We start from the raw sequence: 25552 nt of genomic DNA on the forward strand, positions 1-25552 counted from the left end.
CAGAGAAATCTAATTTTAATGTATCCACACTTAGCAATCTTTTCTTTTATGGCTTTTATGTTCTTCATCTTCTTTTAAGAATTCTACTCAGAGCCTATACACATTTTTCTTGTTTTTTTCCTAATACTTTCATAGCTTAAAAAATATTTAGACTTTGATCCAGCTGAAACATTTTCTCGTGAAGGATATGAGGTAGAAATCTAATTTTTTTTTCAAATGGATAGTCAACTTGTCATTATAATACAATAATCACTAACATTTATTGAAAAACACTTACTTGTAACAGGTACTGTTCAATTCAACCCCATCTTATTGGGGTTGTTTTGAGGATTAAACAAAACATTTAAAAAGGGAAGCAAAGAAGGCATCAAATGGCTATGTGGTTTGCCCAATTCATACAGATATCAACTGGGGAAATCAGGATTCTAACCCTAATGGAATGACTCCACAATATTTGGCTTTTAATGTAATTTCCTTTTCATATAGATTTGAAATACCAGCTTTATAACATACCAAATTGCCATAAATATATAGGTCTACTTATGGACTTTCTAGTCTGTTTCAATGATCTATTTGTCCATTCTTAGCTATGTTGTGATCATGTAAAACATCTAATCTGATTATGTTATCCACCCTAATTAAAGTTTTAATAACTCCCCATTGACCTTAGGATTAAGTCCAAACCCTTTAGCATGTCATATAAAGCCCCCTCCCTCCCACCTCCTACCTCTGGAGTCTCAGATGTGGGTACAGACACCTTCCCTTTCTAGTTCTTTTTAAAGATTAACTCAAACATAACTGCTTCTGGTCTTTCTCCCCTCCCCATTCCAACCAAGCAGAAAGAAATCATTCTTTCCACCTGTATGTCTACTCCCTCATACTTTTATCTTAGCATCATTATTTTACCGTATTTATTCATCTACATGTTTCTCTTTTCCATCATAAATGAGTATCTTGAGGATAAGACCATATCTTATTAAATACCTAGTATCACCTTAATAAATATTTGTTGAGTAAATCAATATAAAATGACCATCAAATTATGTGAGCAATTATCTGATTTATAAAAAGATGCAACAAATTTTAAAATGACACAAAATATAATTTTCAAAACAACATTAAAGGGGCTTCCCTGGTGGCGCAGTGGTTGAGAGTCCGCCTGCCGATGCAGGGGACACGGGTTCGTGCCCCAGTCCGGGAAGATCCCACATGCCGCGGAGCAACTGGGCCCGTGAGCCATGGCCACTGAGCCTGCGCGTCCGGAGTCTGTGCTCCGCAACGGGAGAGGCCACAACAGTGAGAGGCCCGCGTACCGCAAAAACAAAACAAAACAGAACAAAAAAAACTCAACAACAACAAAAATATTAAAAAGTGAGTGTATTTAACCATACTGAGCTCATTACAGAGCAAATGGGTGAGTGGAATAATAATTCATGCTATAGCATGTTTAATGAACTGGCAAAAGAGAAAGTTGGTTGAAGGAAGGCAGAGGAAATTTGTCTTTTAAGAATTAGAACCGAGGGGCTCCATAATCATCTGGCATCCGCTCAATGTTGTACCTGATCAGAACAAAAAATTAACACTGGTAAGAAATGTGGGTCCAGAACCCACCTTAAAAACCCATCCTTTACTGATTACATCACTCACCTCCTGTTGTGAATCCTTTTTGTCAGTGGGAGCTAAATTTTAAAGGCCTATCATAATGAATGATTTACAGCAAAATGCTGACTATATTATCTTTATTCTTCAAAGTGAGAAAGTTAAGTTGGGGAGCCAGGCTCTGAGTCCAGGTAAGTCCAAGGTCCTCACCCATATTCTTCCCATTCTGTTGTGTTTGTCCCAGGATAAAAGCTGGCCAATAATATCTGAGGACTGACATAGGAATATCCAAGAAGGATAAAAAGCAGCTTTTGTTTGTTTGTTTGTTTTGGCTTAAAATAGTGGTCATTTATTTATTATTTAGTACAACTGTGAGGGCTGATTAGGTGGTTTTGTTGCTGGCCTCCCTGGACTCACAGACCTGCCAACAGCTTGGGGCCCAGCTGGCACTGGGTTTCCACAGCTTTTGTTTTTTTAATAAACTTTTAGTTTCCCAGATGAGGTGCTAATCACATGCACTAGGTTTCAAAAAAATATTTCTAGCCAAAAAGATTAGCTTGATTTTAATTACTGCTTTGTATTTAAAGCCACACATCTCCCTATTTCTTCTAGTGATCTTACTGTAACAATGTGAATGTCTGCCTCATTCCTAAATCCTAGCTCTATCTTTTGCCTTTGTTCTTGTTACTTTGCCTCATTTCTTCAAATAGAACTATGTAAACATTTGATACATCAATCTCTTTCAAATCCTTCTATAACTTGACCTCATTTTTAATTGATATCAATTATATACTTTTAATCACTTCCCTAAGAGAAAGTTCTCACCTATGGTTAGAAATGTACATGATGGGAACTCCAGGGATCTTCCGGATTCTTCGTTTAAGGTCCCGGTCAACTGTGGCCACAATGTAACACTTGTGCTGGAAGAGACCCATTGGGTGTTCACATAGAGCTCATTCAGTGATACTGGATACAACCACTGGCTAGTCTGAAGAACTATTCATTTTCACAGTAAATAGGAAAGGAAAGGCTAAACCAATTTGTTGAGTAGCTACTATGATCTAGGAGCTCAAATTTATAAGCTGCCTGGGCTGAATGTAGTTCTAAGAATCTTGAGAGGGAGAAGATAGAAAAACTATTTAAAAGCTGCAAATTGGTTTTTGTCTTATAAGTGGAGAGGATTTTCGTATCTGTGACAGACAATTCCTTGGTTTTGGGAAAACGCCCTTAGAGGCTCTACACAAAGGTAGAGTAAGTGCCTTAGATCCGAGGGCACAACTTTTGCGGTCTGTGGCATCTCCGGGGCTGACTTACTCTGAGGCCTCCTAGCAGTGGGGGTAGGCTGCCTCCTTGGCCCTAAAGCCAGAATAGGATGATCTCCAGGACAAGTCTGAATCAAACAGCTCTAAAAGCACTAACATTTAGCTACAGTTTGGAACTAATTTGTATTGTACTTTACTTCCATCCTACCCAAATCTCTCACTGAGTTTTATAAAGAGTTGCAGATTGGTGTCAGCCATGCTGTGGGAAATTAAGGGAAATGCTGCCCCCACCCATGGGATGAAGTGGCTAAAAGGACGGCAGTGTGGTCACCAGATGAAGATGATTATCCTCAGCAGAGAGAGGCTCTTTAAGTGCAATCAGTAGCAAAAGTTCTTGTAGTATTTGACAAGGAAGCCAGAACACAAGAATCAAAAACCTACTTATTCTAGGGTATGTGTGAAACAGCATCCTGGGAGACTTAGACATAACAAAATTCCTACACAGGGAGTAAATGGAACCTCACTTTAGATTCACAGGGAGGTGGAATCTGATACATTATTATGTCTATACTCACTCACTTAAACCATCTCACAGAGAAGATTTGTGGAATAAAGAATCAGTAAATGCTCCAAATTACACACCCAATAAATGCAAGTGCTAAGATTTGAAATCCTCCCTCAGCCAGTGATCTTTCCATTATGGTTACAGTATACACTTCCAATCCATTTTCTCAAGTAAATGAGGACACCTACACTTCACATGAAGGGATTCTATATAATTTTTTTTTTATCATTTATATTCCTAGATACTTTACATGAACATTCAGGAAATAAGTTTATCTTTTTTTTTTTTAAATAGCACAAAGTACATATTAAAAATGATGATACCTGAGTTACTCTTTGTACTAAGCAGTCATCTGCATAGGTTCCTTTGTGTGTGCATGGTAATCGTTCAAATCTTGGATCCTTGGCAATCCTATATGGTTATAAAAGTGGATTAATGAAAACATTCAAGCAATTGAATAACTTTATGACTCTCAATCAGTGAAATAAGAGTAATGTGATCTATCTGGAGCTTTTAAGACACCCCTCTCCTCCTGAAGCTTATCTTCTAATTGAAAGACAATTTAGAGAGAAGGGAATTACTGACTGACAGCTGCTGTGCCTTACATCATGTACTTGTCACAAAACTGAATTATTATATTTCCATTTTACAGATAAAGAAGCAGATTCAGAGAGATTGATTAATTTGTTCAAAGCTACACAGCTGGGAAAAGCCAGGATTCAAAACCAAATCAATTTTAACCTAACCATTTTACTTTTAGAAAGTTGTCTTACACACATGTACAAGAATATAGGCACAAGGATGTCACTACTACACAGTTTAGAAGAGTGGAAAATTGGAGATAATCTGATTATCCACCAGCAAGGTAAAAGTTAAATACACTTTGGTACCCCTATCCTATTTTAAAAAATGAGGTAGAGTTGTATGTACCAATGTGGAAGGACAAAAAAAAAAATCATATTCATTAATGCCTTCACTGGTCTCAACAGAAAGGTCTTTAGTATTGGGAATGTGATAAGCTTATGATTTTCCAAAACTCTAGTTTTTCACTTGAAAGCTCAATTTTTATCATTGGTAACTAACAGAGCAAGTTGTTTTCCTTGAAGTGACAGGTTCATTGCATTGATTTTTGAGAAAATACCTGCTAAATACCAAAGTCTGAAAAATCAGTGTTTGCCAGTTGTTCTTCACATAAAAATGATATTTCATGAAAAAGAAGCTGGTTCAGCTCACAACTCAAGCACAAAAATGCTTTTCATAGAGACAACGTTCATCCTTTGGTATGTTTTTCTTCTTCTTCCAGTTTTATTGAGATATAATCGACATACAGCACTGTGTAAGCTTAAAGGTATACAGCATTATGATTTAACTTACATACACCATGAAATGATTACCACAGAAAGGTTACTGAGCATCCATCAGGAGAAATGCTTTATGTGTACTTCACATTTCACCACACAGAATACTGATGTGTACTGCAGGGTTGAGATTTAACGAAGTTAATGAATTTTACTGCTCTGTTAAGCATATTCTTAAGTGACTGGCATTTTTTTTCAACTGCCAGTGGGTGGTAGTGAAGAATACAGAAACTACTAGCATTATTTGGACCCACTGCCTTGATTTGTACTAAGGCACTGGCATTTTTTGCATTCAGTGCAAATGTCAGCACAGTGACAAAGGCAACATCTTGGAATTATTATGAAAACAGTTTTGCAAACTCCCCGCAATGGTCTCTAGGACCCCTGGGGTGGGGGAGGCTTCCATGAGCCACACTTCGGGAACCACTGCTGTAAACTCAAGGGCACTTTCCAGATAAACTCAAAACTTCTTTAGGTAAACTCAAAATGCTTTACATGTGAAATTCTGAAGAAGATAACTAGATAACAAACTAACAGAAAAACACTTTCTAATTGAAAATCTAGAGGAACTTAAATGGAGGCCCATGAGACCAATATGACTAAGTAACTTAGTTCAAAAAGCTTCAGCTTGAAAACCTCTAACCTTCCAATGTTTGCTTTCTTCATTATAAATAGTTAACTAATTTTGTATGATTTTTATTTAAACTAATCAGACAAGAAATCTTCGGATAGCAAACAGTTGAATGAGGGTCAAAACAATCTTCATTACACCAAGCTAGAACAAATCTGGACCAGGTCCTTCCTACCTTAGAGCCACTCGATACTTCTGCCCCAATTTCTCAATTTCAGCCATTACGCAGTCAGTTATACAAGGGATACCTGTTAGGAAAAAAAAATTAGTTAACAGAACTTGTAAAGGAACTGATTTAACTCTCTCTGAATTATATCCGGTTGAGAGTATGTACGCATGTATGTATGTATGTATGTATATGTATTTACTGTTTGCCGTGCCACACGGCTTGAGGGATCTTAGTTCCCTGACCAGAGATCAAACCGAGGCCCCCAACAGTGGAAGTGCAGAGTCCTAACCATTGGACCACCAGGGAATTCCCCTGTTAAGAGTCTTTGAAATGACAGCAAAATAAGCACAGTACAGTGAACAGTAAGAACTAGAGAAGAATAAAATCCTTATCTATAAAGAAACTAGGGAACTGTTCCAACCCCACATCACATTCCATAAAGTATCTGTCATAAACATAACTGGGGAAAAAAACTGAGCTGGATCCTTGTCATTGTTTATATATTAAAATAAATTCTAGATGGAAAAAAATTTAAATGTGAATCAAAATATTTAAATGTGAACCAAAAGAAACCGTGAAATTAACCAGAGAATATGAATTTGATCACATAAAAATATAAAACTTCGGTTTGACAACTATCAAACAAAAAGTCATACTGAAGTAAAATAAAAATAAACTGGAAAAAACATTTTTACACATTTGTCAAAGGGTAAATTTTCTTAATATACAAAGAGCTTTATAATAATAGCTTGGAAGCACTGAAATTAAAGCTGTGATTAAAAAATCTTCCAACGAATAAAAGCCCAGGACCAGATGGCTTCACAGGCGAATTCTATCAAACATTTAGAAAAGAGCTAACACTTATCCTTCTCAAACTCTTCCAAAATATAGCAGAGGGAGGAATGCTCCCAAACTCATTCTACGAGGCCACCATCACCCTGACACCAAAACCAGACAAAGATGTCACAAAAAAAGAAAACTACAGGCCAGTATCACTGATGAACAAAGAGGCAAAAATCCTCAACAAGATACTAGCAAACAGAATCCAACAGCACATTAAAAGGATCATATACTACGATCAAGTGGGGTTTATCCCAGGAATGCAAGGACTCTTCAATATATGTAAATCAATCAATGCGATACACCATATTAACAAATTGAAGAATAAAAACCATACGATAAGCTCATTAGATGCAGAAAAAGCTTTCAACAAAATTCAACACCCATTTATGATAAAATCTCTCCAGAAAGTAGGCATAGAGGGTACCTTCCTCAACATAATAAAGGCCATATTATGACAAACCCACAGCCAACATCGTTCTCAATGGTGAAAAACTGAAACCATTTCCTCTAAGATCAGGAACAAGACAAGGTTGCCCACTTTCACCACTATTATTCAACATAGTTTTGGAAGTTTTAGCCACAGCAATCAAAGAAGAAAACGAAATAAAAGGAATCCAAATTGGAAAAGAAGAAGTAAAACTGTCATTGTTTGCAGATGACATGACACTATACATAGAGAATCCTAAAGATGCTACCAGAAAACTACTAGAGCTAATCAATGAATTTGGTGAAGTAGCAGGATACAAAATTAACGCACAGAAATCTCTGGCATTCCTATACACTAATGCTGAAAAATCTGAAAGAGAAATTAAGGAAACACTCCCATTTACCATTGCAGCAAAAAGAATAAAATACCTAGGAATAAACCTAAGAGACAAAAGACCTGTATGCAGAAACCTATTAGACACTGATGAAAGAAATTAAAGATGATACAAATAGATGGAGAGATATACCATGTTCTTGGATTGGAAGAATCAACACTGTGAAAATGACTATACTACCCAAAGCAATCTACAGATTCAATGCAATCCCTATCAAACTACCACTGGCATTTTTCACAGAACTAGAACAAAAAATGTCACAATTTGTATGGAAACACAAAAGACTCCGAATAGCCAAAGCAATCTTGAGAACAAAAAATGGAGCTGGAACAATCAGGCTGCCTGACTTCAGAGGGGTGGGATATGGAGGGTGAGAGGGAGGGAGATGCAAGTGGGAAGAGATATGGGAACATATGTATATGTATAACTGATTCACTTTGTTATAAAGCAGAAACTAACACACCATTGTAAAGCAATTATACTCCAATAAAGATGTTAAAAAAAAAAAGGAAGGTGGGAGGTAGATGTAAGAGGGAGGAGATATGGGGATGTATGTATATGTATAGCTGATTCACCTTGTTATACAGCAGAAACTATCACAACATTTTAAAGCAATTACATTCCAATAAAGATGTTAAAAAAATAATAGCTTGGAATTATGTGTTATTTGCCAGACACTGTGCTAAGCACAAGGATTATCTCGTTTACTCTTAAGAACAATTCCTATCAGGTAGCATTGTTATTATTATTCCCATTTTATAGATGAGGAACCTGAAGTACAATGAAGTAACTAGACAGCAAAAGGTGAAGCCAAGGTTTGAACTGAGACTGTCAGGCTTCAGAGTGGGTTCTTAACCACCAGGCTACATTGCAGTTCATAGCAGAAGACATACAAATGGTCAATCAACATAAAAATGCTCAATTTCACTCCTAGTTAAAGAGATATACATTGAGACAAGATTATACTTTCTACCTATTAGGATGGCAAAAATTAAACAGATGAAAACACCCAATATTTGAAGAAATAGGTATCCTCACATTGTAAGTAGGTGTATAAATTTGTATAACTATTTGAGGGCAATTTTGCAATACCTATTAAAATTTAAAAATATATACTCCCTTGATATTGCAATATGGCTTCTAGAAAATGTATTCAAAAGAAATATTCCACCCTAACACAGAGACACATTCACAAAGATATTCATTACAGCTTTGTTTATAATAGGGTAAAAACTGGAAATAATCCAAATGTCTAGTCTTTAAAAACGACATATTTAAACAACAGAATACTTGTAGTGGGGTGGGGGAGGAATGGACTGGGAGTTTGGGGTTAGTAGATGCAAACTATTACATAGAGAATGGATAAACAACAAGGTCCTTCCCTGTATAGCACAGGGAACTATATTCAATATCCTGGGATAAACCATAATGGAAAAGAATATAAAAAAGAATGTATATATGTATACAACTGAGTCACTCTGCTGTACAGCAGAAATCAACACGACGTTGTAAATCAACTATACTTCAACAAAAAAAAATAAAGAATACTATAAGTGAAAAAAAGAATAAGGCCCATCTATATATATTGGCACAGAAAAATGTTCAAGATGTATTTGTTCAATGTAAAAAGGAAGGAGAAATAGATAACTAAGACGTGATCTATCCATACAATGCGATACAATGGAATATTATTTGGTAGCAAAAAGAAACGATATACTGATTCATGCTTTAACATGAATGACCCTTGAGAACATTACACTAAAATGAAAGAGGACCAAAAATATGTGACCCCATTTTAACGAAATGTCCAAAATAGGCAAATCTATAGAGAGAAAGCAAATTAATGGTTGCCTATGTGCGGCAGGGTGGGGCGGGGGGTTGGGGGGAATAGGAAGGGTTGGGGGATGATGGCTAAGGAGCTCAGTTTCTTTTCACATAATGAAAATGTTCTAAAATTGACTATGAATACACTAAAAGCCACTGAATCATATATTTTATTTATTTATTTTTTTGTGGAATTTTAGTTCCCCGACCAGGGATTGAACCTGGGCCCTTGGCAGTGAGAGTGCAGAGCCCTAACCACTGGACCACCAGGGAATTCCCTGACTCATATATCTTAAATGAGTGACTTATATGGTATGTGAACTAGATCTTAAAGCTGCTTTTTTTTCCAAAAAAGCATGAAGATAAAAAAGTAAATAATGCATGATCTATTCTCATTAATAAACAAAAGTAACCTCTACGCCACAGAAATTGTATATGAATTTTTAAAAGCTGCCCCTTTCTGAGGAAAAGCTTTATAGGGAACTTTCATTTTCTTTATGCTAGATTTTCTTTTTACAAATACATTAACACTCTTGAAAGCAAACAAAGTTAAAAAATCTTCAACTAAAATACAATGCCCAGAAGAAAAAGCAGTTGTAAAATGGAGGAAAGAAGAAGTCAGGAAGAGCAGACAGTCATGGAATCAGAGGGCAATACATGTCTTAAAAGGATCAATATCAGAGCCATGTAGCACTGAAGCAAGGGCTTGCATCAGGAGCAGGGAAGCAGGCTCAGGAAGATGACTACAAAGAGGACTCATGGGCAGAAAAGAAAGCTCATGGGTAGCTAACCATGCTCCTTTGTTAGAATATCAAATGCAAGGGACCAGGAGCTATGAAAAGGTCAAAGGGGCCTCTCCAAGGCAAGAGGAAGATAAAGGCATTCTTTTATAAATAAAGGCAAGTGAAGAAAAATTAAATAAGCAGAGCTTAAAACAGTTAAGGAATCTCCTACGTAACTGAATTTGTACTGTAGTAGAATGTTTCTTCAGACTTTACTTTGAGGTATTATGTTACACAGAAAGTGGTATTTTCCTTAATAAGCTTGTTTTTGGAAAAGGCACCATGAGAACATTTAGCTGTATGCATTATAGCTATACTCTATGGTATCCATATCTGCAGAAGAACCTAACTATAGGACTAAAGCTATCCTAAACAATCATCTTTTTTTCTTTTTCTTTTTTTTGGCCACACTACGCGCTTGTGGGATCTTGGTTCCCTGACCAAGGACTGAACCTGCGCCCTCAGCAGTAGAGTGAAAGTGCCGAGTCCTAACCATTGGATGGCCAGAGAATTCCCCTAAACAATAACCATTTAGATAATAGTGGCAGAGCTATACAGTCAGGGAAGCAATTCACCTCCAAGGGGCCATGCTTGAATCCTCCATCTATTTCATTTATAAATAGGTCACAGCATTCCTGGAGAAGCAGGAACGCCATAGGAATACAAGAAATCTACCAAGATTAGTGTCTTCCCTCATACAGGCCACCCTAGTACACTTTTACAGGCATGGTAGTGCGTCAACTTCAGACTACTCTTTATGATTTCTAAGAGGCTTTTTAAAAAATTAAAGTATTAGATGTGGGCTTCCCTGGTGGCACAGTGGTTGAGAGTCCGCCTGCCGATGCAGGGGACATGGGTTCATGCCCCGGTCCGGGAAGATCCCACATGCCGCGGAGCGGCTGGGCCCATGAGCCATGGCCGCTGAGCCCGTGCGTCCAGAGCCTGTGCTCTGCAACGGGAGAGGCCACAACAGTGAGAGGCCCGCGTACGGTTAAAAAAAAAATAAATAAAATAAAATAAAATAAAGTATTAGATGTACATAGCTTAAAAAAAATACGAAAAGGACTATATGAAAAAGTAACCATCCCCTGATCTTTTCCCACCCCACCAATTCTGATCCATAGAGGTGACTATTTTAATTCATTGGCTGTTTTTCTCACTTGGTGGTTACCTTTATAACTTGGTTAATAATAAACTTATGCAGTTACTTATTTTTTAGGAAGATAATTGAAGATATTTATTGCAACATTGGTTATGTTAATGTATATTTTCTAGATTTTTTTCATCTTAGTGCATCCAAGTTTTGAAATGCTTGAAGCTGTACAAAGGTCTTCGTAGCATGTATTAACATGGAAAGGTGTTCATGATACATTACTCAGTGAAAAAAAAACAGGTGGCCAAAAAGCATGCATAGTGTAATTCCAATTATGTTTAAATCTATATTTTTATTAATTGTAAAAGGTTGGAAGGTAATACCCAAACTATTAACAGTGATTATTTCTGGGAAGTAAAATCACGGCCTGATGCGGGGGAGAACTTTTGCCTATTCTTTTTATGTTCTGTATTGCTTAGTTTTTCGTTGTTTTGTTTTTTAAATATGTATTTATTTATTTATCTAGTTGCACTGTCTTAGTTGCAACAGGTGGGCTCCTTAATTGTGTCACGTGGGCTTCTTCGTTGCCGCAGGCAGGCTCCTTAGTTGCGGCACATGGGATCCTTAGTTGAGCATGCAAACTCTTAGTTGTGGCATGCATGTTGGATCTAGTTCCCTGACCAGGGATCAAACCCAGGCCCCCTGCATTGTGAGCATGGGGTCTTAACCACTGTGCCACCAGGGAAGTCCCTGTATTGTTTAGTTTTAATGTACATGTTACTATTATAATTTACATAATTTAAACACATGTTAAATGATTTTTGACTCACCACTTCCTGTAAAACAAAGTCTAAACTCCTTAGCTTTTTACTTAAAGCACTCAACAATTTGTCTCCAAACCACTTCTGCCAATCTTTAAGAAATGTTTGTGGATAGAATTGAGTTTCACCTTCACTCTCCCACTTATACTCACTTGAGCCCAACTATTCTCACCAAATTTGCTCTCATGTTTTCAACCTTTGGGAGTGTCCTTCCCTTTGCCTGGAATGCTCTCTCTCTCTCTCTCTCTCTCTCTATTCACTAAAATCCAACCAAGCTATGAAGCTCAGATCAAGTAGCACTCACCCTCTCTTGAATTCCTATATTATATAATATCTGATACTCAAGAAGTGATCATTATTGAATGAAGAAATGAATCTTCAAGTTTCTGTTTAGTTTTCTCATTTGTAAAATGGGGACATACTACTCATCATATTAGGTTATTGTGAGGATTATGATAATTATGAAAAGCACTTAACACAACACCAGAACATAGTAATTCATAGTTCAAAACAGCTGGCATTATGATTATCTTCTTTTCATCTATTGACATCTCCTCTCTCCATCTAGATGGTCAAATCCTGGATGACAGACACAGCTCACCATATATTCTAGCACCCTTCTTTAAACTCTGTGTAGTAGAGCCACTTCATATTTATTGTTAATGGTGACAATGAAGATTATGAAAGAAATATACCACTAACTTTCAAAGAAATAACAAATCACTTAGTTTGGAAAATACTATGACTTCATGGTACCAAGAATAACATATTAACATGGAATTATAATAGTAAAACATTACTGAGATGAAATATACAAATAAAACAATATGTTCTTTCTTCAGTGAAATCACAGAAAATAGGATAGGTCATTCCTAGAATTCTATTTTCACAAACGTAGTCAATACTTACTAGATGCCAGAAAATAGTAGGGAATTATTTACGGAAAACACCAGACGAATTTGGTTTAATATCTTGTTGGCAGATAACACATCATGCTTCTACAGAAGTTCCATGTGTTCCAGAATTTTGATGTAATAGGATTTTACATACTGTCATAAAAATAGAATGCTCTACTGCAAAGACATAGCAGGAGTGACCAAGTCTTGTTATGTTTAGTTCCTCACATTGTTCCTGTCCAAAATCACTGCTACATTACAGCCTTCAAATTTCAGTCAATTTACTGGCAGCTTGATTGGATCAGTTTCTGTTCCCACTTAATCCCACCTGACAGATATGATCTGGGTGGCATGGCACAGTGCCACTGAAACGACTGGAGTCCCTGATACAGTACATTACCCTAGAACAATAAAGTCAGATTGTTATTTTATCTTTGGAGGCCTAAAAATTATTTTTCTGAGCATGGCTTCTCGTTTGGTTTGTGTGTCTGCTCAGTACTTTACAGTTAAACCAACTTTGTCCCTCATCAGTGTGTAACTCTGTGTCCAGTATTTCAAGAAGTCAAAGTGTGAATCATTTAAATAAGATACATAGATGCCTTATTTTTTTGTTTTGTTTTCGTTTGTTTTGTTTTAGCATTATTTACTTATTTATTTTTGGCTGCGTTGGGTCTTCGTTGCTGTGCATGGACTTTCTCTAGTTGCGGTGAGCGGGGGCTACTATTCATTTTGGTGCACGGGCTTCTCAGTGCAGTGGCTTCTCTTATTACGGCTTCTCTTGCTGTGGAGCATGGGCTCTAGGAGCGCAGGCTTCAGTAGTTGTAGCTCGCGGGCTCTAGAGCGCAGGCTCAGTAGTTGTGGCGCATGGGCTTAGCTGCTCCGCGGCATGTGGGATCTTCTCGGACCAGGGCTCGAACCTGTGTCCCTGCATTGGCAGGCAGATTCTTAACCACTGCGCCACCAGGGAAGTCCCTTAAATATTTTATTTAAACTTAAAACTTGGGGGGGAGGGATAAATTGGGAGATTGGGATTGACATATACACTCTACTGTATATAAAATAGATAATAAGGACCTACCGTGTAGCACAGGGAACTCAATACTCCATAATGGCCTATATGGGAAAAGAATCTAAATAAGAGTGCATATACGTACATGTATAACTGATTCACTCTGCTGTACACCTGAAACCAACACAACGCTATAAACCAACCACACCCCAACAAAAATTCTAAAAAAACCTTAAAACTTATACGTGTAACTAGCATCTTTTTTTTTAACATCTTTATTGGAGTATAATTGCTCTACAATGGTGTGCTAGTTTCTGCTTTATAACAAAGTGAATCAGCTATACATATACACATATCCCCATATCTCCTCCCTCTTGCGTCTCCCTCCCACCCTCCCTATCCCACCCCTCTAGGTGGACACAGAGCACCGAGCTGATCTCCCTGTGCTATGTGGCTGCTTCCCACTAGCTATCTATTTTACATTTGGCAGTGTACATATGTCCAAGCCACTCTCTCACTTAATCCCAGTTTACCCTTCCCCCTCCCCGTGTCCTCAAGTCCATTCTCTACATCTGCATCTTTATTCCTGTCCTGCCACTAGGTTCTTCAGAACCATTTAATTTTTTTTAGATTCCATATATATGTGTTAGCATATGGTATTTGTTTTTCTCTTTCTGACTTACTTCACTCTGTATGACAGACTCTAGGTCCATCCACCTCACTACGAATAACTCAATTTCATTTCTTTTTATGGCTGAGTAATATTCCATTGTATATATGTGCCACATCTTCTTTATCCATTCATCTGTTGATGGACACTTAGGTTGCTTCCATGTCCTGGCTATTGTAAATAGTGCTGCAATGAACACTGTGGTACATGACTCTTTTTGAATTATGGTTTTCTCAGGGTATATGCCCAGTAGTGGGATTGCTGGGTCATATGGTAGTTCTATTTTTAGTTTTTTAAGGAACCTCCATACTGTTCTCCATAGGGACTGTACCAATTCACATTCCCACCAGCAGTGCAAGAGTGTTCCCTTTTCTCCACACCCTCTCCAGCATTTATTGTTTCTAGATTTTTTGATGATGGCCATTTTGACTGGTGTGAGATCATATCTCATTGCAGTTTTGATTTGCATTTCTCTAATGATTAGTGATGTTGAGCATCCTTTCATGTGTTTGTTGGCAATCTGTATATCTTCTTTGGAGAAATGTCTATTTAGGTCTACTGCCCATTTTTGGACTGGGTTGTTTGTTTTTTTGATATTGAGCTGCATGAGCTGCTTGTATATTTTGGAGATTAATCTTTTGTCAGTTGCTTCATTTGCAAATATTTTCTCCCATTCTGAGGGCTGTCTTTTCGTCTTGTTTATGTTTTCCTTTGCTGTGCAAAAGCTTTTAAGTTTCATTAGGTCCCATTTGTTTATTTTTATTTCCATTTCTCTAGGAGGTGGGTCAAAAAGGATCTTGCTGTGATTTATGTCGTAGTGTGTTCTGCCTATGTTTTCCTCTAAGAGTTTTATAGTGTGCAGTTACTTTTTATATTTATTAATTTTAGGCATTTAAATTATTTACCTCTCTTACTCATCACACATGCCTTATCCCATCTTCCCAATTTTATTTTTTTTAATTTTTTAAATATTTAAATATTTATTTATTTATGGCTGCATTGGGTCTTTGTTGCTGCACCCGGGCTTTCTCTAGTTGTGGCGAGCGGGGGCTACTCTCCGTTGCAGTGCGCAGGTTTCTCATTGTGGTGGCTTCTCTTGCTGTGGAGCGCTGGCTCTAGGCGCATAGGCTTCAGTATCTGTGGTACTCAGGCTCAGTAGTTGTGGCTCGCGGGCTCTAGAGTACAGGCTCAGTAGTTGTGGCACATGGGCTTAGTTGCTCTGCGGCATGTGGGATCCTTCCGGACCAGGGCTCAAACCCATGTCCCCTGCATTGGCAGGCGGATTCTCAGCCACTGCACCACCAAGGAAGGCCCCCCGATCTTGCTAATTTTAATAAATCAATAAACAACATTCACATTACTTTCATTCTGTAAATGTTCATTATATAGTACCTTTTAAATGTTAAAGACGGAGGTGCGCATTTTTTCCTTTGATTCCAGTAATTTATTCTTTACAGCCAAGTTAAAGTCTAATTTTCATTTGTACCTTCAACTAGATGACTGGAAAATATATGAATATAAAGCCACCACAATACGCAACAGATCTATTAGGAAGTTATTCCCTTGTCCTTGGCCTAAATTTTGTTTTCCTTCTCATGGTAGGAAGAGAAGATCATTTGAAGGAAGAGATACCCAAACACACAAGGGAAATCTATTAATGGTAAATTGCATACCTACGTGTAAATAAACTACCTTAGATCCTTTGTGGTACAAATAAACATCACACTGAATAAACTTAAGAATAGTTGACCATCATCATTTCTGGTTCTCTGATTGTAAACGGCAAAATGTCTTATTTGGCTTTTCCACATTGGAGTGGAATGGAGGATGTTTCCTACTTAATGTAAATAAATAAATAAATAAATAAATAGTGAGAAATGAAATAAATTTTCATTTATCCAGAATTTTAAAATCTGTTTTAAAATCCTAAAACAGAAAATTCCCCACCTATTTTTTTTCTAAATTGATGTCTATAATGATGATCAAAGCATGCTAAGTGTTTTATGAATTGTGAAAGTTTAATTATTCCCAGTCAAGTTTGCATCATATTTCTGTGGGGTTTTTTGTTTGTTTTTGCGGTATGCAGGCCTCTCACTGCTGTGGCCGTGCAGGCTCAGCGGCCATGGCTCATGGGCCCAGCCGCTCCGCGGCACATGGGATCTTCCCAGACTGGGGCACGAACCCATGTCCCCTGCATCGGCAGGTAGACGCTCAACCACTGCACCACTAGGGAAGCCCGTATATTTCTGTTTTTTCATAAATGTCTTTTTTTTTTTTTGAACATTTTTTGGCATATTTCTTTTCAGTCCTTTTTTTCTTAAAATTTATTTATTTATTTGGCTGCGTTGGGTCTTAGTTACAGCACGTGGGGTCTTCGTTGTGGCCTGTGGGATCTTTAGTTGAGGCATGTGGTATCTTTTAGATGCGGCATGTGGACTCTTTAGTTGCGGCACACAGGCTCTTAGTTGCAGCATGCGAGAACTAGTTTCCTGACCAGGGATCGAACCTAGGCCCCCTGCATTGGGAGGGCGCAGAGTCTTAACCACTGGACCACCAGGGAAGTCCCAGCATTATATTTCAATTCACTGAAAATGGTCATTGCTATGGTGAGCAAATTAAATAGCCAGCAATTCAGTTAAACTAGAACCCCATTCCCCTCTTTTCATGTATTTGGATAAGTATGATTATTCTGTACAAATGTCACAGAAATGGAAAGGTCTGATACTCACACTTGGCATACAGACAGTCCATCATTGACTGCACTAAGTCCAGTTTGGCTTTAATGGAAAAGTTGATAAAGTTGGTATCGACAAGGATGTGGTAAGGTGGGCCCAGCTGTGTGTTATATTGGAAGAATAAGCAGGAAGGGTGTTGGGGGCTGAAGGAAAAAGAAACAAAACACAAAGTAATGTCTACACTGATATTTGGTAAAAACAAAAAAAAGAAGTCTCTGCTTGGAACAGTTTGTTCCTTTTTCCTTTCTTTGGAAATAAATCCTAATAAATCCTCTGATGATATATCCATCACCAATCTAGAGCAAATAAGAAAAATAAGAAAAATGTGATGAGGTTTCATAAAGTTAAGTGTATTTATTTAAAAGGAATGACCTTTATCCTGAAAATATGCCCTTACTACTTTTTGGTGACACATCCTCTCTTTTATGAAATGCTGGTATGTTAAAACAATGGCAATTATTTCTTTAGAAAGATTCTTGGCAAAGAAAAACAAATGATCCTAGATTTAATTCCCAGGATTTTAGGGAAAATTTTACTGCTCTATGAAGTCCAAAAACCTTCAAACCATTAGAATTGGTATATACTCATCAATAACACTTTCATTTGCATAGCTTCATTTGTATAGTTGTGCCAGACAGACAAATGACTGAGCAAATCAGTTCAGGGAAAGCCTGAACTTCTATGAGGTCTACAGTTTTAGAATCTTTCTTCTAGTTTTAAAGGAAAACTTGAAATTTTTGATTACTCACACTTCTCTTTCCTTGAGTGCACTGGGATCTTTCTTTTCTTTCTTTTTCGGTTTTAATCTATCCTTTTCTTTACTAGGAAAAAAAACAAGTAAATTCAATGTAGGGGAGAAGAAAAAACCATAGCAGTTATAACCTCGTGAAAATTAAAAGTTTCTTTTTTTTTGTCTAGAAAGGAAATTCTACTTTGTGACTTCATTATATTAATATCAGCATACACTTTTTGAGCACGAATAACTATGTGGGAAATAGCCTGGAATTAATCAGTAAAACATAATTAAATTTTAAAACCATTAGCTAATAATCCATAAAAATTGTTAATGGATAAATAAATGTTGGTTAGATTATTATTTCGTTCTTAGTCAGAAGCTCTCATATCAAGGATCAAAATCCACTTCCAAGCAGTGGGTAAACAGGCTGACATTTATCTTCTAAAGACTGAGATGCTTCAACAGCAGGAGGAAAAGGGTTCCCCTACATGTCTCTTAAAAAGCGCTAAAATGTGACAATATATATACAAAATTTAACTTTAACTAGAAACAGAATATTATTAGTGGGGCAAATTTCCTTAAAATTACATAATAAATACATACTAAAGGCCAAGAATACAATTTAATAACAAATGAAGGCTCTAACAACCACTCACTCCTCTGTTCTAAGGCTCAGAAACAGTGAAGTCTAGTCCTTATTTAATAACTCAGTCCATTGTTCACTGAAGCAGGCAAGCTGTTTAGTTCCTCCTTATAATAGGGAATATCATTCTACTCTCTTCTTCCACAGTCATAAATCTTCTTATAAGATTTATAAAGTGGAGACATCTATGTATTTTCCCATTTTTTCTTTCAAAAATATTTGAGTTGTCAGGTGCTGGTACAGCCATGGTCTCTGACCTCACTGCCTTTCAAAAATTATAACAAACCTTTTTTTGTTAGGTTTTTAGATAATCCTACCTACCTCACAGAACTGTTAGGAGGCTTAAATGTGATATGGCAGATACAGTATATAAAAACGGTGGTACAAATTGAACACTTAAGCGATGATGAATTCCCATCCCATTCACCAGTGTACTTGCTCATCAGCTAAGTGACTGTTATACTTTATTACCCTATGCTATATAAATCCAAGACACAATAATATCAAAACTAAACACAAAACAACAACAAAAACTTTTACTACTTATCCCCTCGTGACTTCTATATCTCCGGGCAGTCTATGAACCCAGTTCATTCCAGACACTCACAGCCTCTGATCTCTGAGACTAAGCATTCGCTTCATGGTCGCATACTTCCGTGTTTTCTTTTGTTTCCCCTTAAAACAAAAATTTTAGAGTTAAAAGAGTTGAAAGTACGTTGCATCTTCTTGAGTTCCTTTTCTTTTGTCCACACCTCTCTTCCCTCAAATACCCAACTCTTCTTATTCTAGCTGCCTCAACCCAGCGCTCTCCCCACTCGCTAGAGCATAACAGGCACCACTCCAAGCAGCTTAAAAGCTAAGATCAGAATGAAAATAAGCAAGGGGAATATTGTGGAAATTTGGCCAATGGCTACTCCCTCAATCTCTGTCCCAAACGTGGTCTGACAATGCCCCTTCCCGAACCCTCGTCTCTCACCATGTTCACACCGCACTGTTGTTTCTTCCGGAATCACCAGCAGCGCGACACTTTTGCGTCAGCCGTATAGCGCTTCCGGCAAAGGCTAGCCCGGAAGCGGAAGCCGTTTTGGGCAACGGAAAAGCCCAAGCCGGTTCCCGACCCTGGCAGTGTTCTGTGCTGGGTTTTCTTGGGGAGGGTCGAGGGACGGTTTTCTGCTGGTGCTGCAGCCGCCTCCCAGGGTAGCAGAGCTGGGACTTCGCCGTGCTGCATCCCCTGCTCGGGTAATGTTTCTCTATTGCATCTCTCCAGCACGGGGCAGAGCCCAGAAGACCTGACTGCACTAGAGTTCCAGAGAGAGGTAGCGCAAGGGTAGGGGGGACGAAATTCTGGGTTGCCCAGTAGCTTGGGGAAACACATTCTCCTCATCCTTCAGCGCTGGGGCATCAGGTCTTTATCGTGCTACTCGGAGGCTCTGGTTCCTACTTGGTTCTCCCAGCCGGCATTGTGCCTGGTGTAGCCAGGTGGACGATCCTCATGATTCTCCCCCGAGTGATTACCGTGTATTCATCTCGGTGAAGCGAGGGATGGAGCAGCGTTTGAGGGCCTTCTTTAGATTGTCTCTAGAAAATTGAGGCATAAGCTTGCATATGTTACTAGTTACCAAGCCAGGAAAATGTTGGGAAATAATTAACATGTATTGTGAAGGCTTGGTCTGTCATCTCTAATGGAAAAGGTAGAGTTTTTGAGAACAAAAAGGGAAAGATAGCTTCCAGTTTTTGAGTACCTCCTAGGTACTCTGGTGGTTCTTAACCTTTCGGAGATCCACGGACTATTCTTTAACAAATGGGTACACATACAACATTTGCCATACAATTATGAGACTCTTGGACTCTGAAGCCCATCCGTGAACCCTCTAGGTGTCTGCGCTTTAAGTTAAGAACCCCGATCTTACATACTGTATTTGGCACTTTAATTATATTACCTTCTTTGACCTTCACAATAACTTCAGTACCCTCTTTTTACATATGGGGAAGCTGAGGCTCAGACTTTGTTCAGGGGTTTGTTTGGGTCTGTTTGATTCCAAAGTCTGTACTTAACTTACTGCACAAAGATGTGCTAGTGTTTGAAATCCAAAAAGGTTATGAGGTTAAAAAAAAAAAAAAAAGCTGACCATTGCAGCATAAGCCTTACTATGAAATATAGTATATTAACATGAAATTTGGAGCCTAACTGGTGGAACTAAAAATCCCTGTTCTGCCTCTTACTAGTTGTTTGTAATTGGGTGATTTTATCTGTGCTTCAGATTCTTTACCTGTAAAATGAATAGTATCTGTCTTACAGGGATGTAAACAAGACTAAATTAGTTGAAGTATGAAGTTCCTAGCACGACTAAACCCTATTGAAGTGTTTTCTGTTATTGTTGTGTGTCTTCTGTCAGAGTATGCCAATTGTGTATTTTAATATAGTTGCTCAATTTGGAACTTGAATGTGTTGATAACCTCAAAAACTTTATTACGTTTTCAGTTCTTGAAAAGCTCAATTGCAGGGTGATTTCTTGTGTTGATTTGAGTAGACAGTTTTCTCCCTACTTCTGCTTCCCCTTTTAGGCACGCGTGCATTTAGGTAGCTTTGTACGGCACATATCTGACTTTGTAGGCTCTGAATTTTTGATATGGAAATAATTTTATTATGGGAGCGTCTACAGATACTGTATGTGCCTCTTGCTTTACCCCATTTGTGGTTACTAGAAGTTCCTAATCTTTCGGGAACAGCCTTTCTGCCAAGCTGTCATGGTGATATGATAGCCACCACTTCTTCGATGCATTAGAACCTCTTGGTGATTAGGCAATTAGCTTCTTAAGTAAACATGATTGGTGTGTTTGTTTTAAACATTTGGAGACTGATTAGTGTTATATATAGGTTCAGAGGGAAAATTGCATATAATTAAATAGTCATTTGCATTTAAATTCAGGCATTGACAGAAAAACACTCCCTTGGTAATGTGTACCCTGAATTTTGGAATCCACGAACAATAATACATTAAAAAAAAAGCAGTTTGTAATATCTATTCTGAGACTTTTCTGATTTCCTTGATTGTTAAAACTTGATAGGGAGCTAAATTAATGTAGGAACACCATGGGGGATGAGACCATACTTAGAAAAATATGTTTTGTTGCATTGTAATCTTGTTGCAATCTGAGATTCTTATGGTCTAAGATTAAAGTAGTCGGATATTCTATAGCATATTTTGATGGTGATGGGAGGGGGAGATGGTGTTTTGTGTTGGGTGGGAGCAGAAAGTAATTGCTTTTGATTACATACTTGTGAGGAAAAGAAATAATTTTAGTCCTTCTCAGCAGTCAAGAGGTTGTTTTGTACTTTTCTGCAGTCTTGAAGAGAAAGAATTGTTCAAGGCAGTCGACCCACAGTTTGAACACATAATTGGGCTTGGACTTCATTCCATTCACTAATTGGTCTAACTTACTAATGTTAAGTTGTTAACAAATTTCTATATAAAATTTTGGATGATGAAAGATTCCAACATCTTGTATTTCAATGTTAGAAAGTTAGAGGTAGATTCACTTTTGTGGCCATTAAGAGAAAAAAAAATTCACAGATATTTTCTTCCTTTTCAAGTTACAGTTTTTACACTTATTTTTATGTCTCATGTGATACGAGTTTTTCTCCCAACAAACGTTAGTTGCTGTTAGTTATTTTTCAGTTAGCTTGACTGCCTCTAAATATGGTAGCATATGTGTATAGCATTCCCTACTCCTAAGGTATCGATATTGAATTGGTTCGTAAGGATACCTCAGAAGTACATTACCGCTGCATGTTCATTCATTCAGAAGGCATTTATTGGGGGCCCATTCTGCTCCAGGCAATGTGCTGGTTACTCTTAAAAAGTTCAGGCCTGTATTGGAGAAAGACTTGTGTACAGATAAATTATGGTAGGTGGTTGAACAGATATGCAAATTGAAATATTTTAGAGGAATTATTCTACTTTTTCATCTTTCTGGTAGTGGTTCAGGTCAGAGTAGTGTTGTGTAATATTTATTTAACACTGTAACATACCATATAACAGATCAAATTTTATGACCTTAATGGATCAGTTTACCTTTTAAATGACTTTAGTCATTAAATAGCTTAAGTGTAGATTTTAGTTATCTTTCTTTGGTTTCTTTGCCTTTTGAAGGGTTTATGAATGCTTAGCCTTCACTAATATTCTTTTGTATAGCAGTTTCCAAAGTTTTGAGGTTGTTTAACCTTATTGCAGTGTGTGGGTATGTGTGAGCATGCCTGAGACTTGATATGGTGTTATGTCACCATGACATTTTCCTGAAGGGACTCTTGAAGTCTGTACTACAAATTATGGTTTAATAGAAAGAGGTGATATCGTTTAGATATTAGAAACCAAACAGTTATGGTAGCTATATGTCTTTTCATTTAGCCCGAATTGGAAACAGCACCATATGATTTTAATATGAATTTTTGTTACTTTGAATAGTTGAGGAATTGGTTATCATGTTTCTCAGAGCTTTTACCTGAAGCATTCATTTCAGTGCAGTTTGCCTGTTGGTGTTGAGATGCTAATTATTAACATCTGTTCATTGTATTTTTAAAAATTAATTAATTTATTTTTGGCTGCGTTGGGTCTTCGTTGCTGCACGTGGACTTTCTCTAGTTGCCGCGAGTGGGGGCTGCTCTTCATTGCGGTGCGCGGGCTTCTCATTGCGGTGGCTTCTCTTGTTGCGGAGCACGGGCTGTAGGCACGCGGGCTTCAGTAGTTGTGGCACGTGGACTCAGTAGTTGTGGCTCACAGGCTGTAAAGCACAGGCTCAGTAGTTGTGGCACATGGGCTTAGTTGCTCCGCGGCATGTGGGATCTTCCTGCACCAGGACTTGAACCTGTGTCCTCTGCATTGGCAGGCGAATTCTTAACCACTGTGCCCCAGGGAAGTCCTGTTCATTGTATTTTAAAAATACTAACACAATAATTTTTTTAAAATTATTTGTTTGTTTATTTATTTATTTATTTGGCTGTGCTGGGTCTTTAGTTGTGGCACGCAGGATCTTTTGATTGTGGCATGCGAACTCAGTTGCGGCATGTGGGAGCTAGTTCCCTGACCAGGGATCTAACCCGGGTCCCCACATTGGGAGCATGGAGTCTTAGCCACTGGACCACCAGGGAAGTCCCACAATAAATTTTATTAAAAGATTGAATGGTTTAGTAATGATTTTGAGATCCCTTCCTGCTTAGGTACTCTAAGATCTTATACAATATCCCTGTGTAGTTTCTACTTTCTCTTCCCAAGGCATATCCCTCTTTTTTTTTTTTTTTTTTTTTTTTTGCGGTACGCGGGCCTCCCACTGTTGTGGCCTCTCCCGTTGCGGAGTGCAGGCTCAGCGGCCATGGCTCACGGGCCCAGCTGCTCCACGGCATGTGGGATCTTCCCGGACCGGGGCACGAACCCGTGTCCCCTGCATTGGCAGGCAGACTCTCAACCACTGCACCACCAGGGAAGCCCATATCAATCTATTTTTATCCTTTAACAAATGCTAGTTCCTTTTGGACTAGCCTTAAAGACAAAGTGAAATAAAACACTTTAAAAAGCATTTAAAATACATTTCTGTTTTGAAAAATTGGGATTGGCTTAAGTAGATGACCTGTCTTTATGCTTCTGTATGTCTGCAAGGCCATCTGATTCCACTAGAACCATACAAGGAACATGAATTTGGTACCCCACATAACCCACCCAACAGACACTAAGCCCACTACTCATAGAAACCTACTAGCCATACTTAATTCTCTGTCTTTTTTTGACACTTGTATAAGCTCCCATGTCCACCCCAAGAACTTTGAAAAAGCAAGAGAAAACACAAGCGCTAGTAAAAGTAATTACATAGTAAAAGTTGCTTTTACATTTTAAAGTTCCTTAAATGCTGGCATACTGTGGATATAAAAGTGCAGAGGATTCTTTGGTTGATCTCCACACCTCCCTACCCCTAGCATCCATTTCCTCCTTCCTCCTAACAGACTTTTTTCCATGTATTCTCTTTCCTCCCTTGCAGCCACGTGCTTCAGGGAAAGCCAACCACCTCTTCACGCCAAAGGATGGGGCTGGTTGGCTAAGAATAATTCCATCCGTCTTTACCAGTCTCTAATTTAGGAAAGAAAATGTAATTCAATCTTGGTCAATGACGTGAGAGATTAAGTTTGCTGTAGGCTTCTGGAAAAGTCCTTCCTATGCTTTCATTGTATTTTCTATTCATTATTCCTTTTGATCAGAGATCAGGTAAAGATATTCTAAGAATATACAAAATACATTTCTGTTGTGTCCCTTTGTTTTTATCCACAGATCCAGCCCAGGTTATTTTAAACTCCTGTCTTGTCCACTTAGAGAAGTTTAACTCCAAGGATACCCCTTGGTGTATGTGGTGAAACTGTTAGGAAAACAGTTAAAACCTCCCAAGTGTGATCTAGTTTTTCATATCTTGGTGAAGAAGGAAACCCAACTGGGCTGCATAAATGGTTTATATCCATAGAAAAGGATCGAAAATGTTTTGAAACAACGTTTTAACCAAGCATTACCTAAACTGGGGCAGTGACTAGGGAGGCATGATCAGAATCCTAAGGGGGAGTGAGAATGTAAAGTGTGGAACCATATGTACTTTTTTTAAAACCAGATTTTACATTGGAAAAATTTTAAGTTCATAGAAAAGATGCAAAATAGTACAGCAAGTTCCTGTATACCTTTCACTCAGATCTCTCCCTGATGTTAACGTCTTACATAATCGCGGTACATTTTGTCACATCTAAGAAATTAACATTGGACTACAGACTTTATTTAGATTCATAAAATTTTCCACTAATACCCTTTTTCTGTTCCAGGATACCACACTGCATTTAGATCATGTGTAATTTTGATAAATTAGGGTTTCCAGTGAGCTTTTTCTGTGCCATGTATGTGGTCCAATAATCCCCTCTGACCAGTGCTGAGGAGAGAAAGTCATTGACCATGAGAATAAACAATACCACATAGGTAGTGTTTTGTAGCCTTTGATTCCCAGAGCACTGTTAATTCAGTGGGAGAGTTGGCTTTGCTCCCAGGAGAGTGGTGTGAAGTTTCCTGAGAA

The 25552-nt window shown here is 38.0% G+C and overlaps 2 protein-coding genes and 1 non-coding gene across 11 annotated transcripts in view; 1 reads left to right on the plus strand and 2 right to left on the minus strand.

The window, feature by feature from the left end:
- Positions 1 to 1112: 1112 nt before the first annotated feature.
- FCF1 (FCF1 rRNA-processing protein) lies at positions 1113 to 19465 on the minus strand. Its single transcript, XM_060004184.1, has 8 exons — positions 19434 to 19465; positions 19065 to 19132; positions 17828 to 17899; positions 17073 to 17221; positions 5591 to 5663; positions 3750 to 3837; positions 2425 to 2519; positions 1113 to 1559 (listed from the first exon to the last, which is right to left on the minus strand). Exons 1-8 carry the CDS (start codon positions 19434 to 19436, stop codon positions 1511 to 1513), a joined length of 597 nt encoding a protein of 198 aa, XP_059860167.1. The 5' UTR covers positions 19437 to 19465; the 3' UTR covers positions 1113 to 1510.
- TRNAE-CUC (transfer RNA glutamic acid (anticodon CUC)) lies at positions 9273 to 9345 on the minus strand. The gene has a single exon. It is a non-coding gene; the product is annotated as a tRNA-Glu (tRNA).
- A 95-nt stretch (positions 19466 to 19560) lies between the features above and the next one.
- The window catches only part of AREL1 (apoptosis resistant E3 ubiquitin protein ligase 1), a 43940-nt gene continuing 37948 nt past the window's right edge, over positions 19561 to 25552 (plus strand). For 6 of the 9 annotated variants that reach the window (XM_060004185.1, XM_060004193.1, XM_060004190.1 and 3 more), the window contains exon 1: positions 19561 to 19773. The gene's annotated coding sequence lies outside the window, so the exon portion shown is untranslated. The remainder of the gene's footprint in view (positions 19774 to 25552) is intronic. The other 3 variants (XM_060004186.1, XM_060004188.1, XM_060004189.1) reach the window with 1 other exon arrangement.

This window comes from Delphinus delphis, chromosome 2 (genome assembly GCF_949987515.2).
Source record: "Delphinus delphis chromosome 2, mDelDel1.2, whole genome shotgun sequence".
NCBI classification, from domain to species: Eukaryota; Metazoa; Chordata; class Mammalia; order Artiodactyla; family Delphinidae; genus Delphinus; species Delphinus delphis.

Coding starts and splice junctions, on each gene's coding strand:
- FCF1 (XM_060004184.1), bottom strand. Junction 5,664..17,072: donor GGACTGTCTGTATGCCAAGT/GTGAGTATCAGA, acceptor TTTTCCTAACAG/GTATCCCTTGTATAACTGAC. Junction 1,560..2,424: donor ATGTACATTTCTAACCATAG/GTGAGAACTTTC, acceptor TGTTCTGATCAG/GTACAACATTGAGCGGATGC.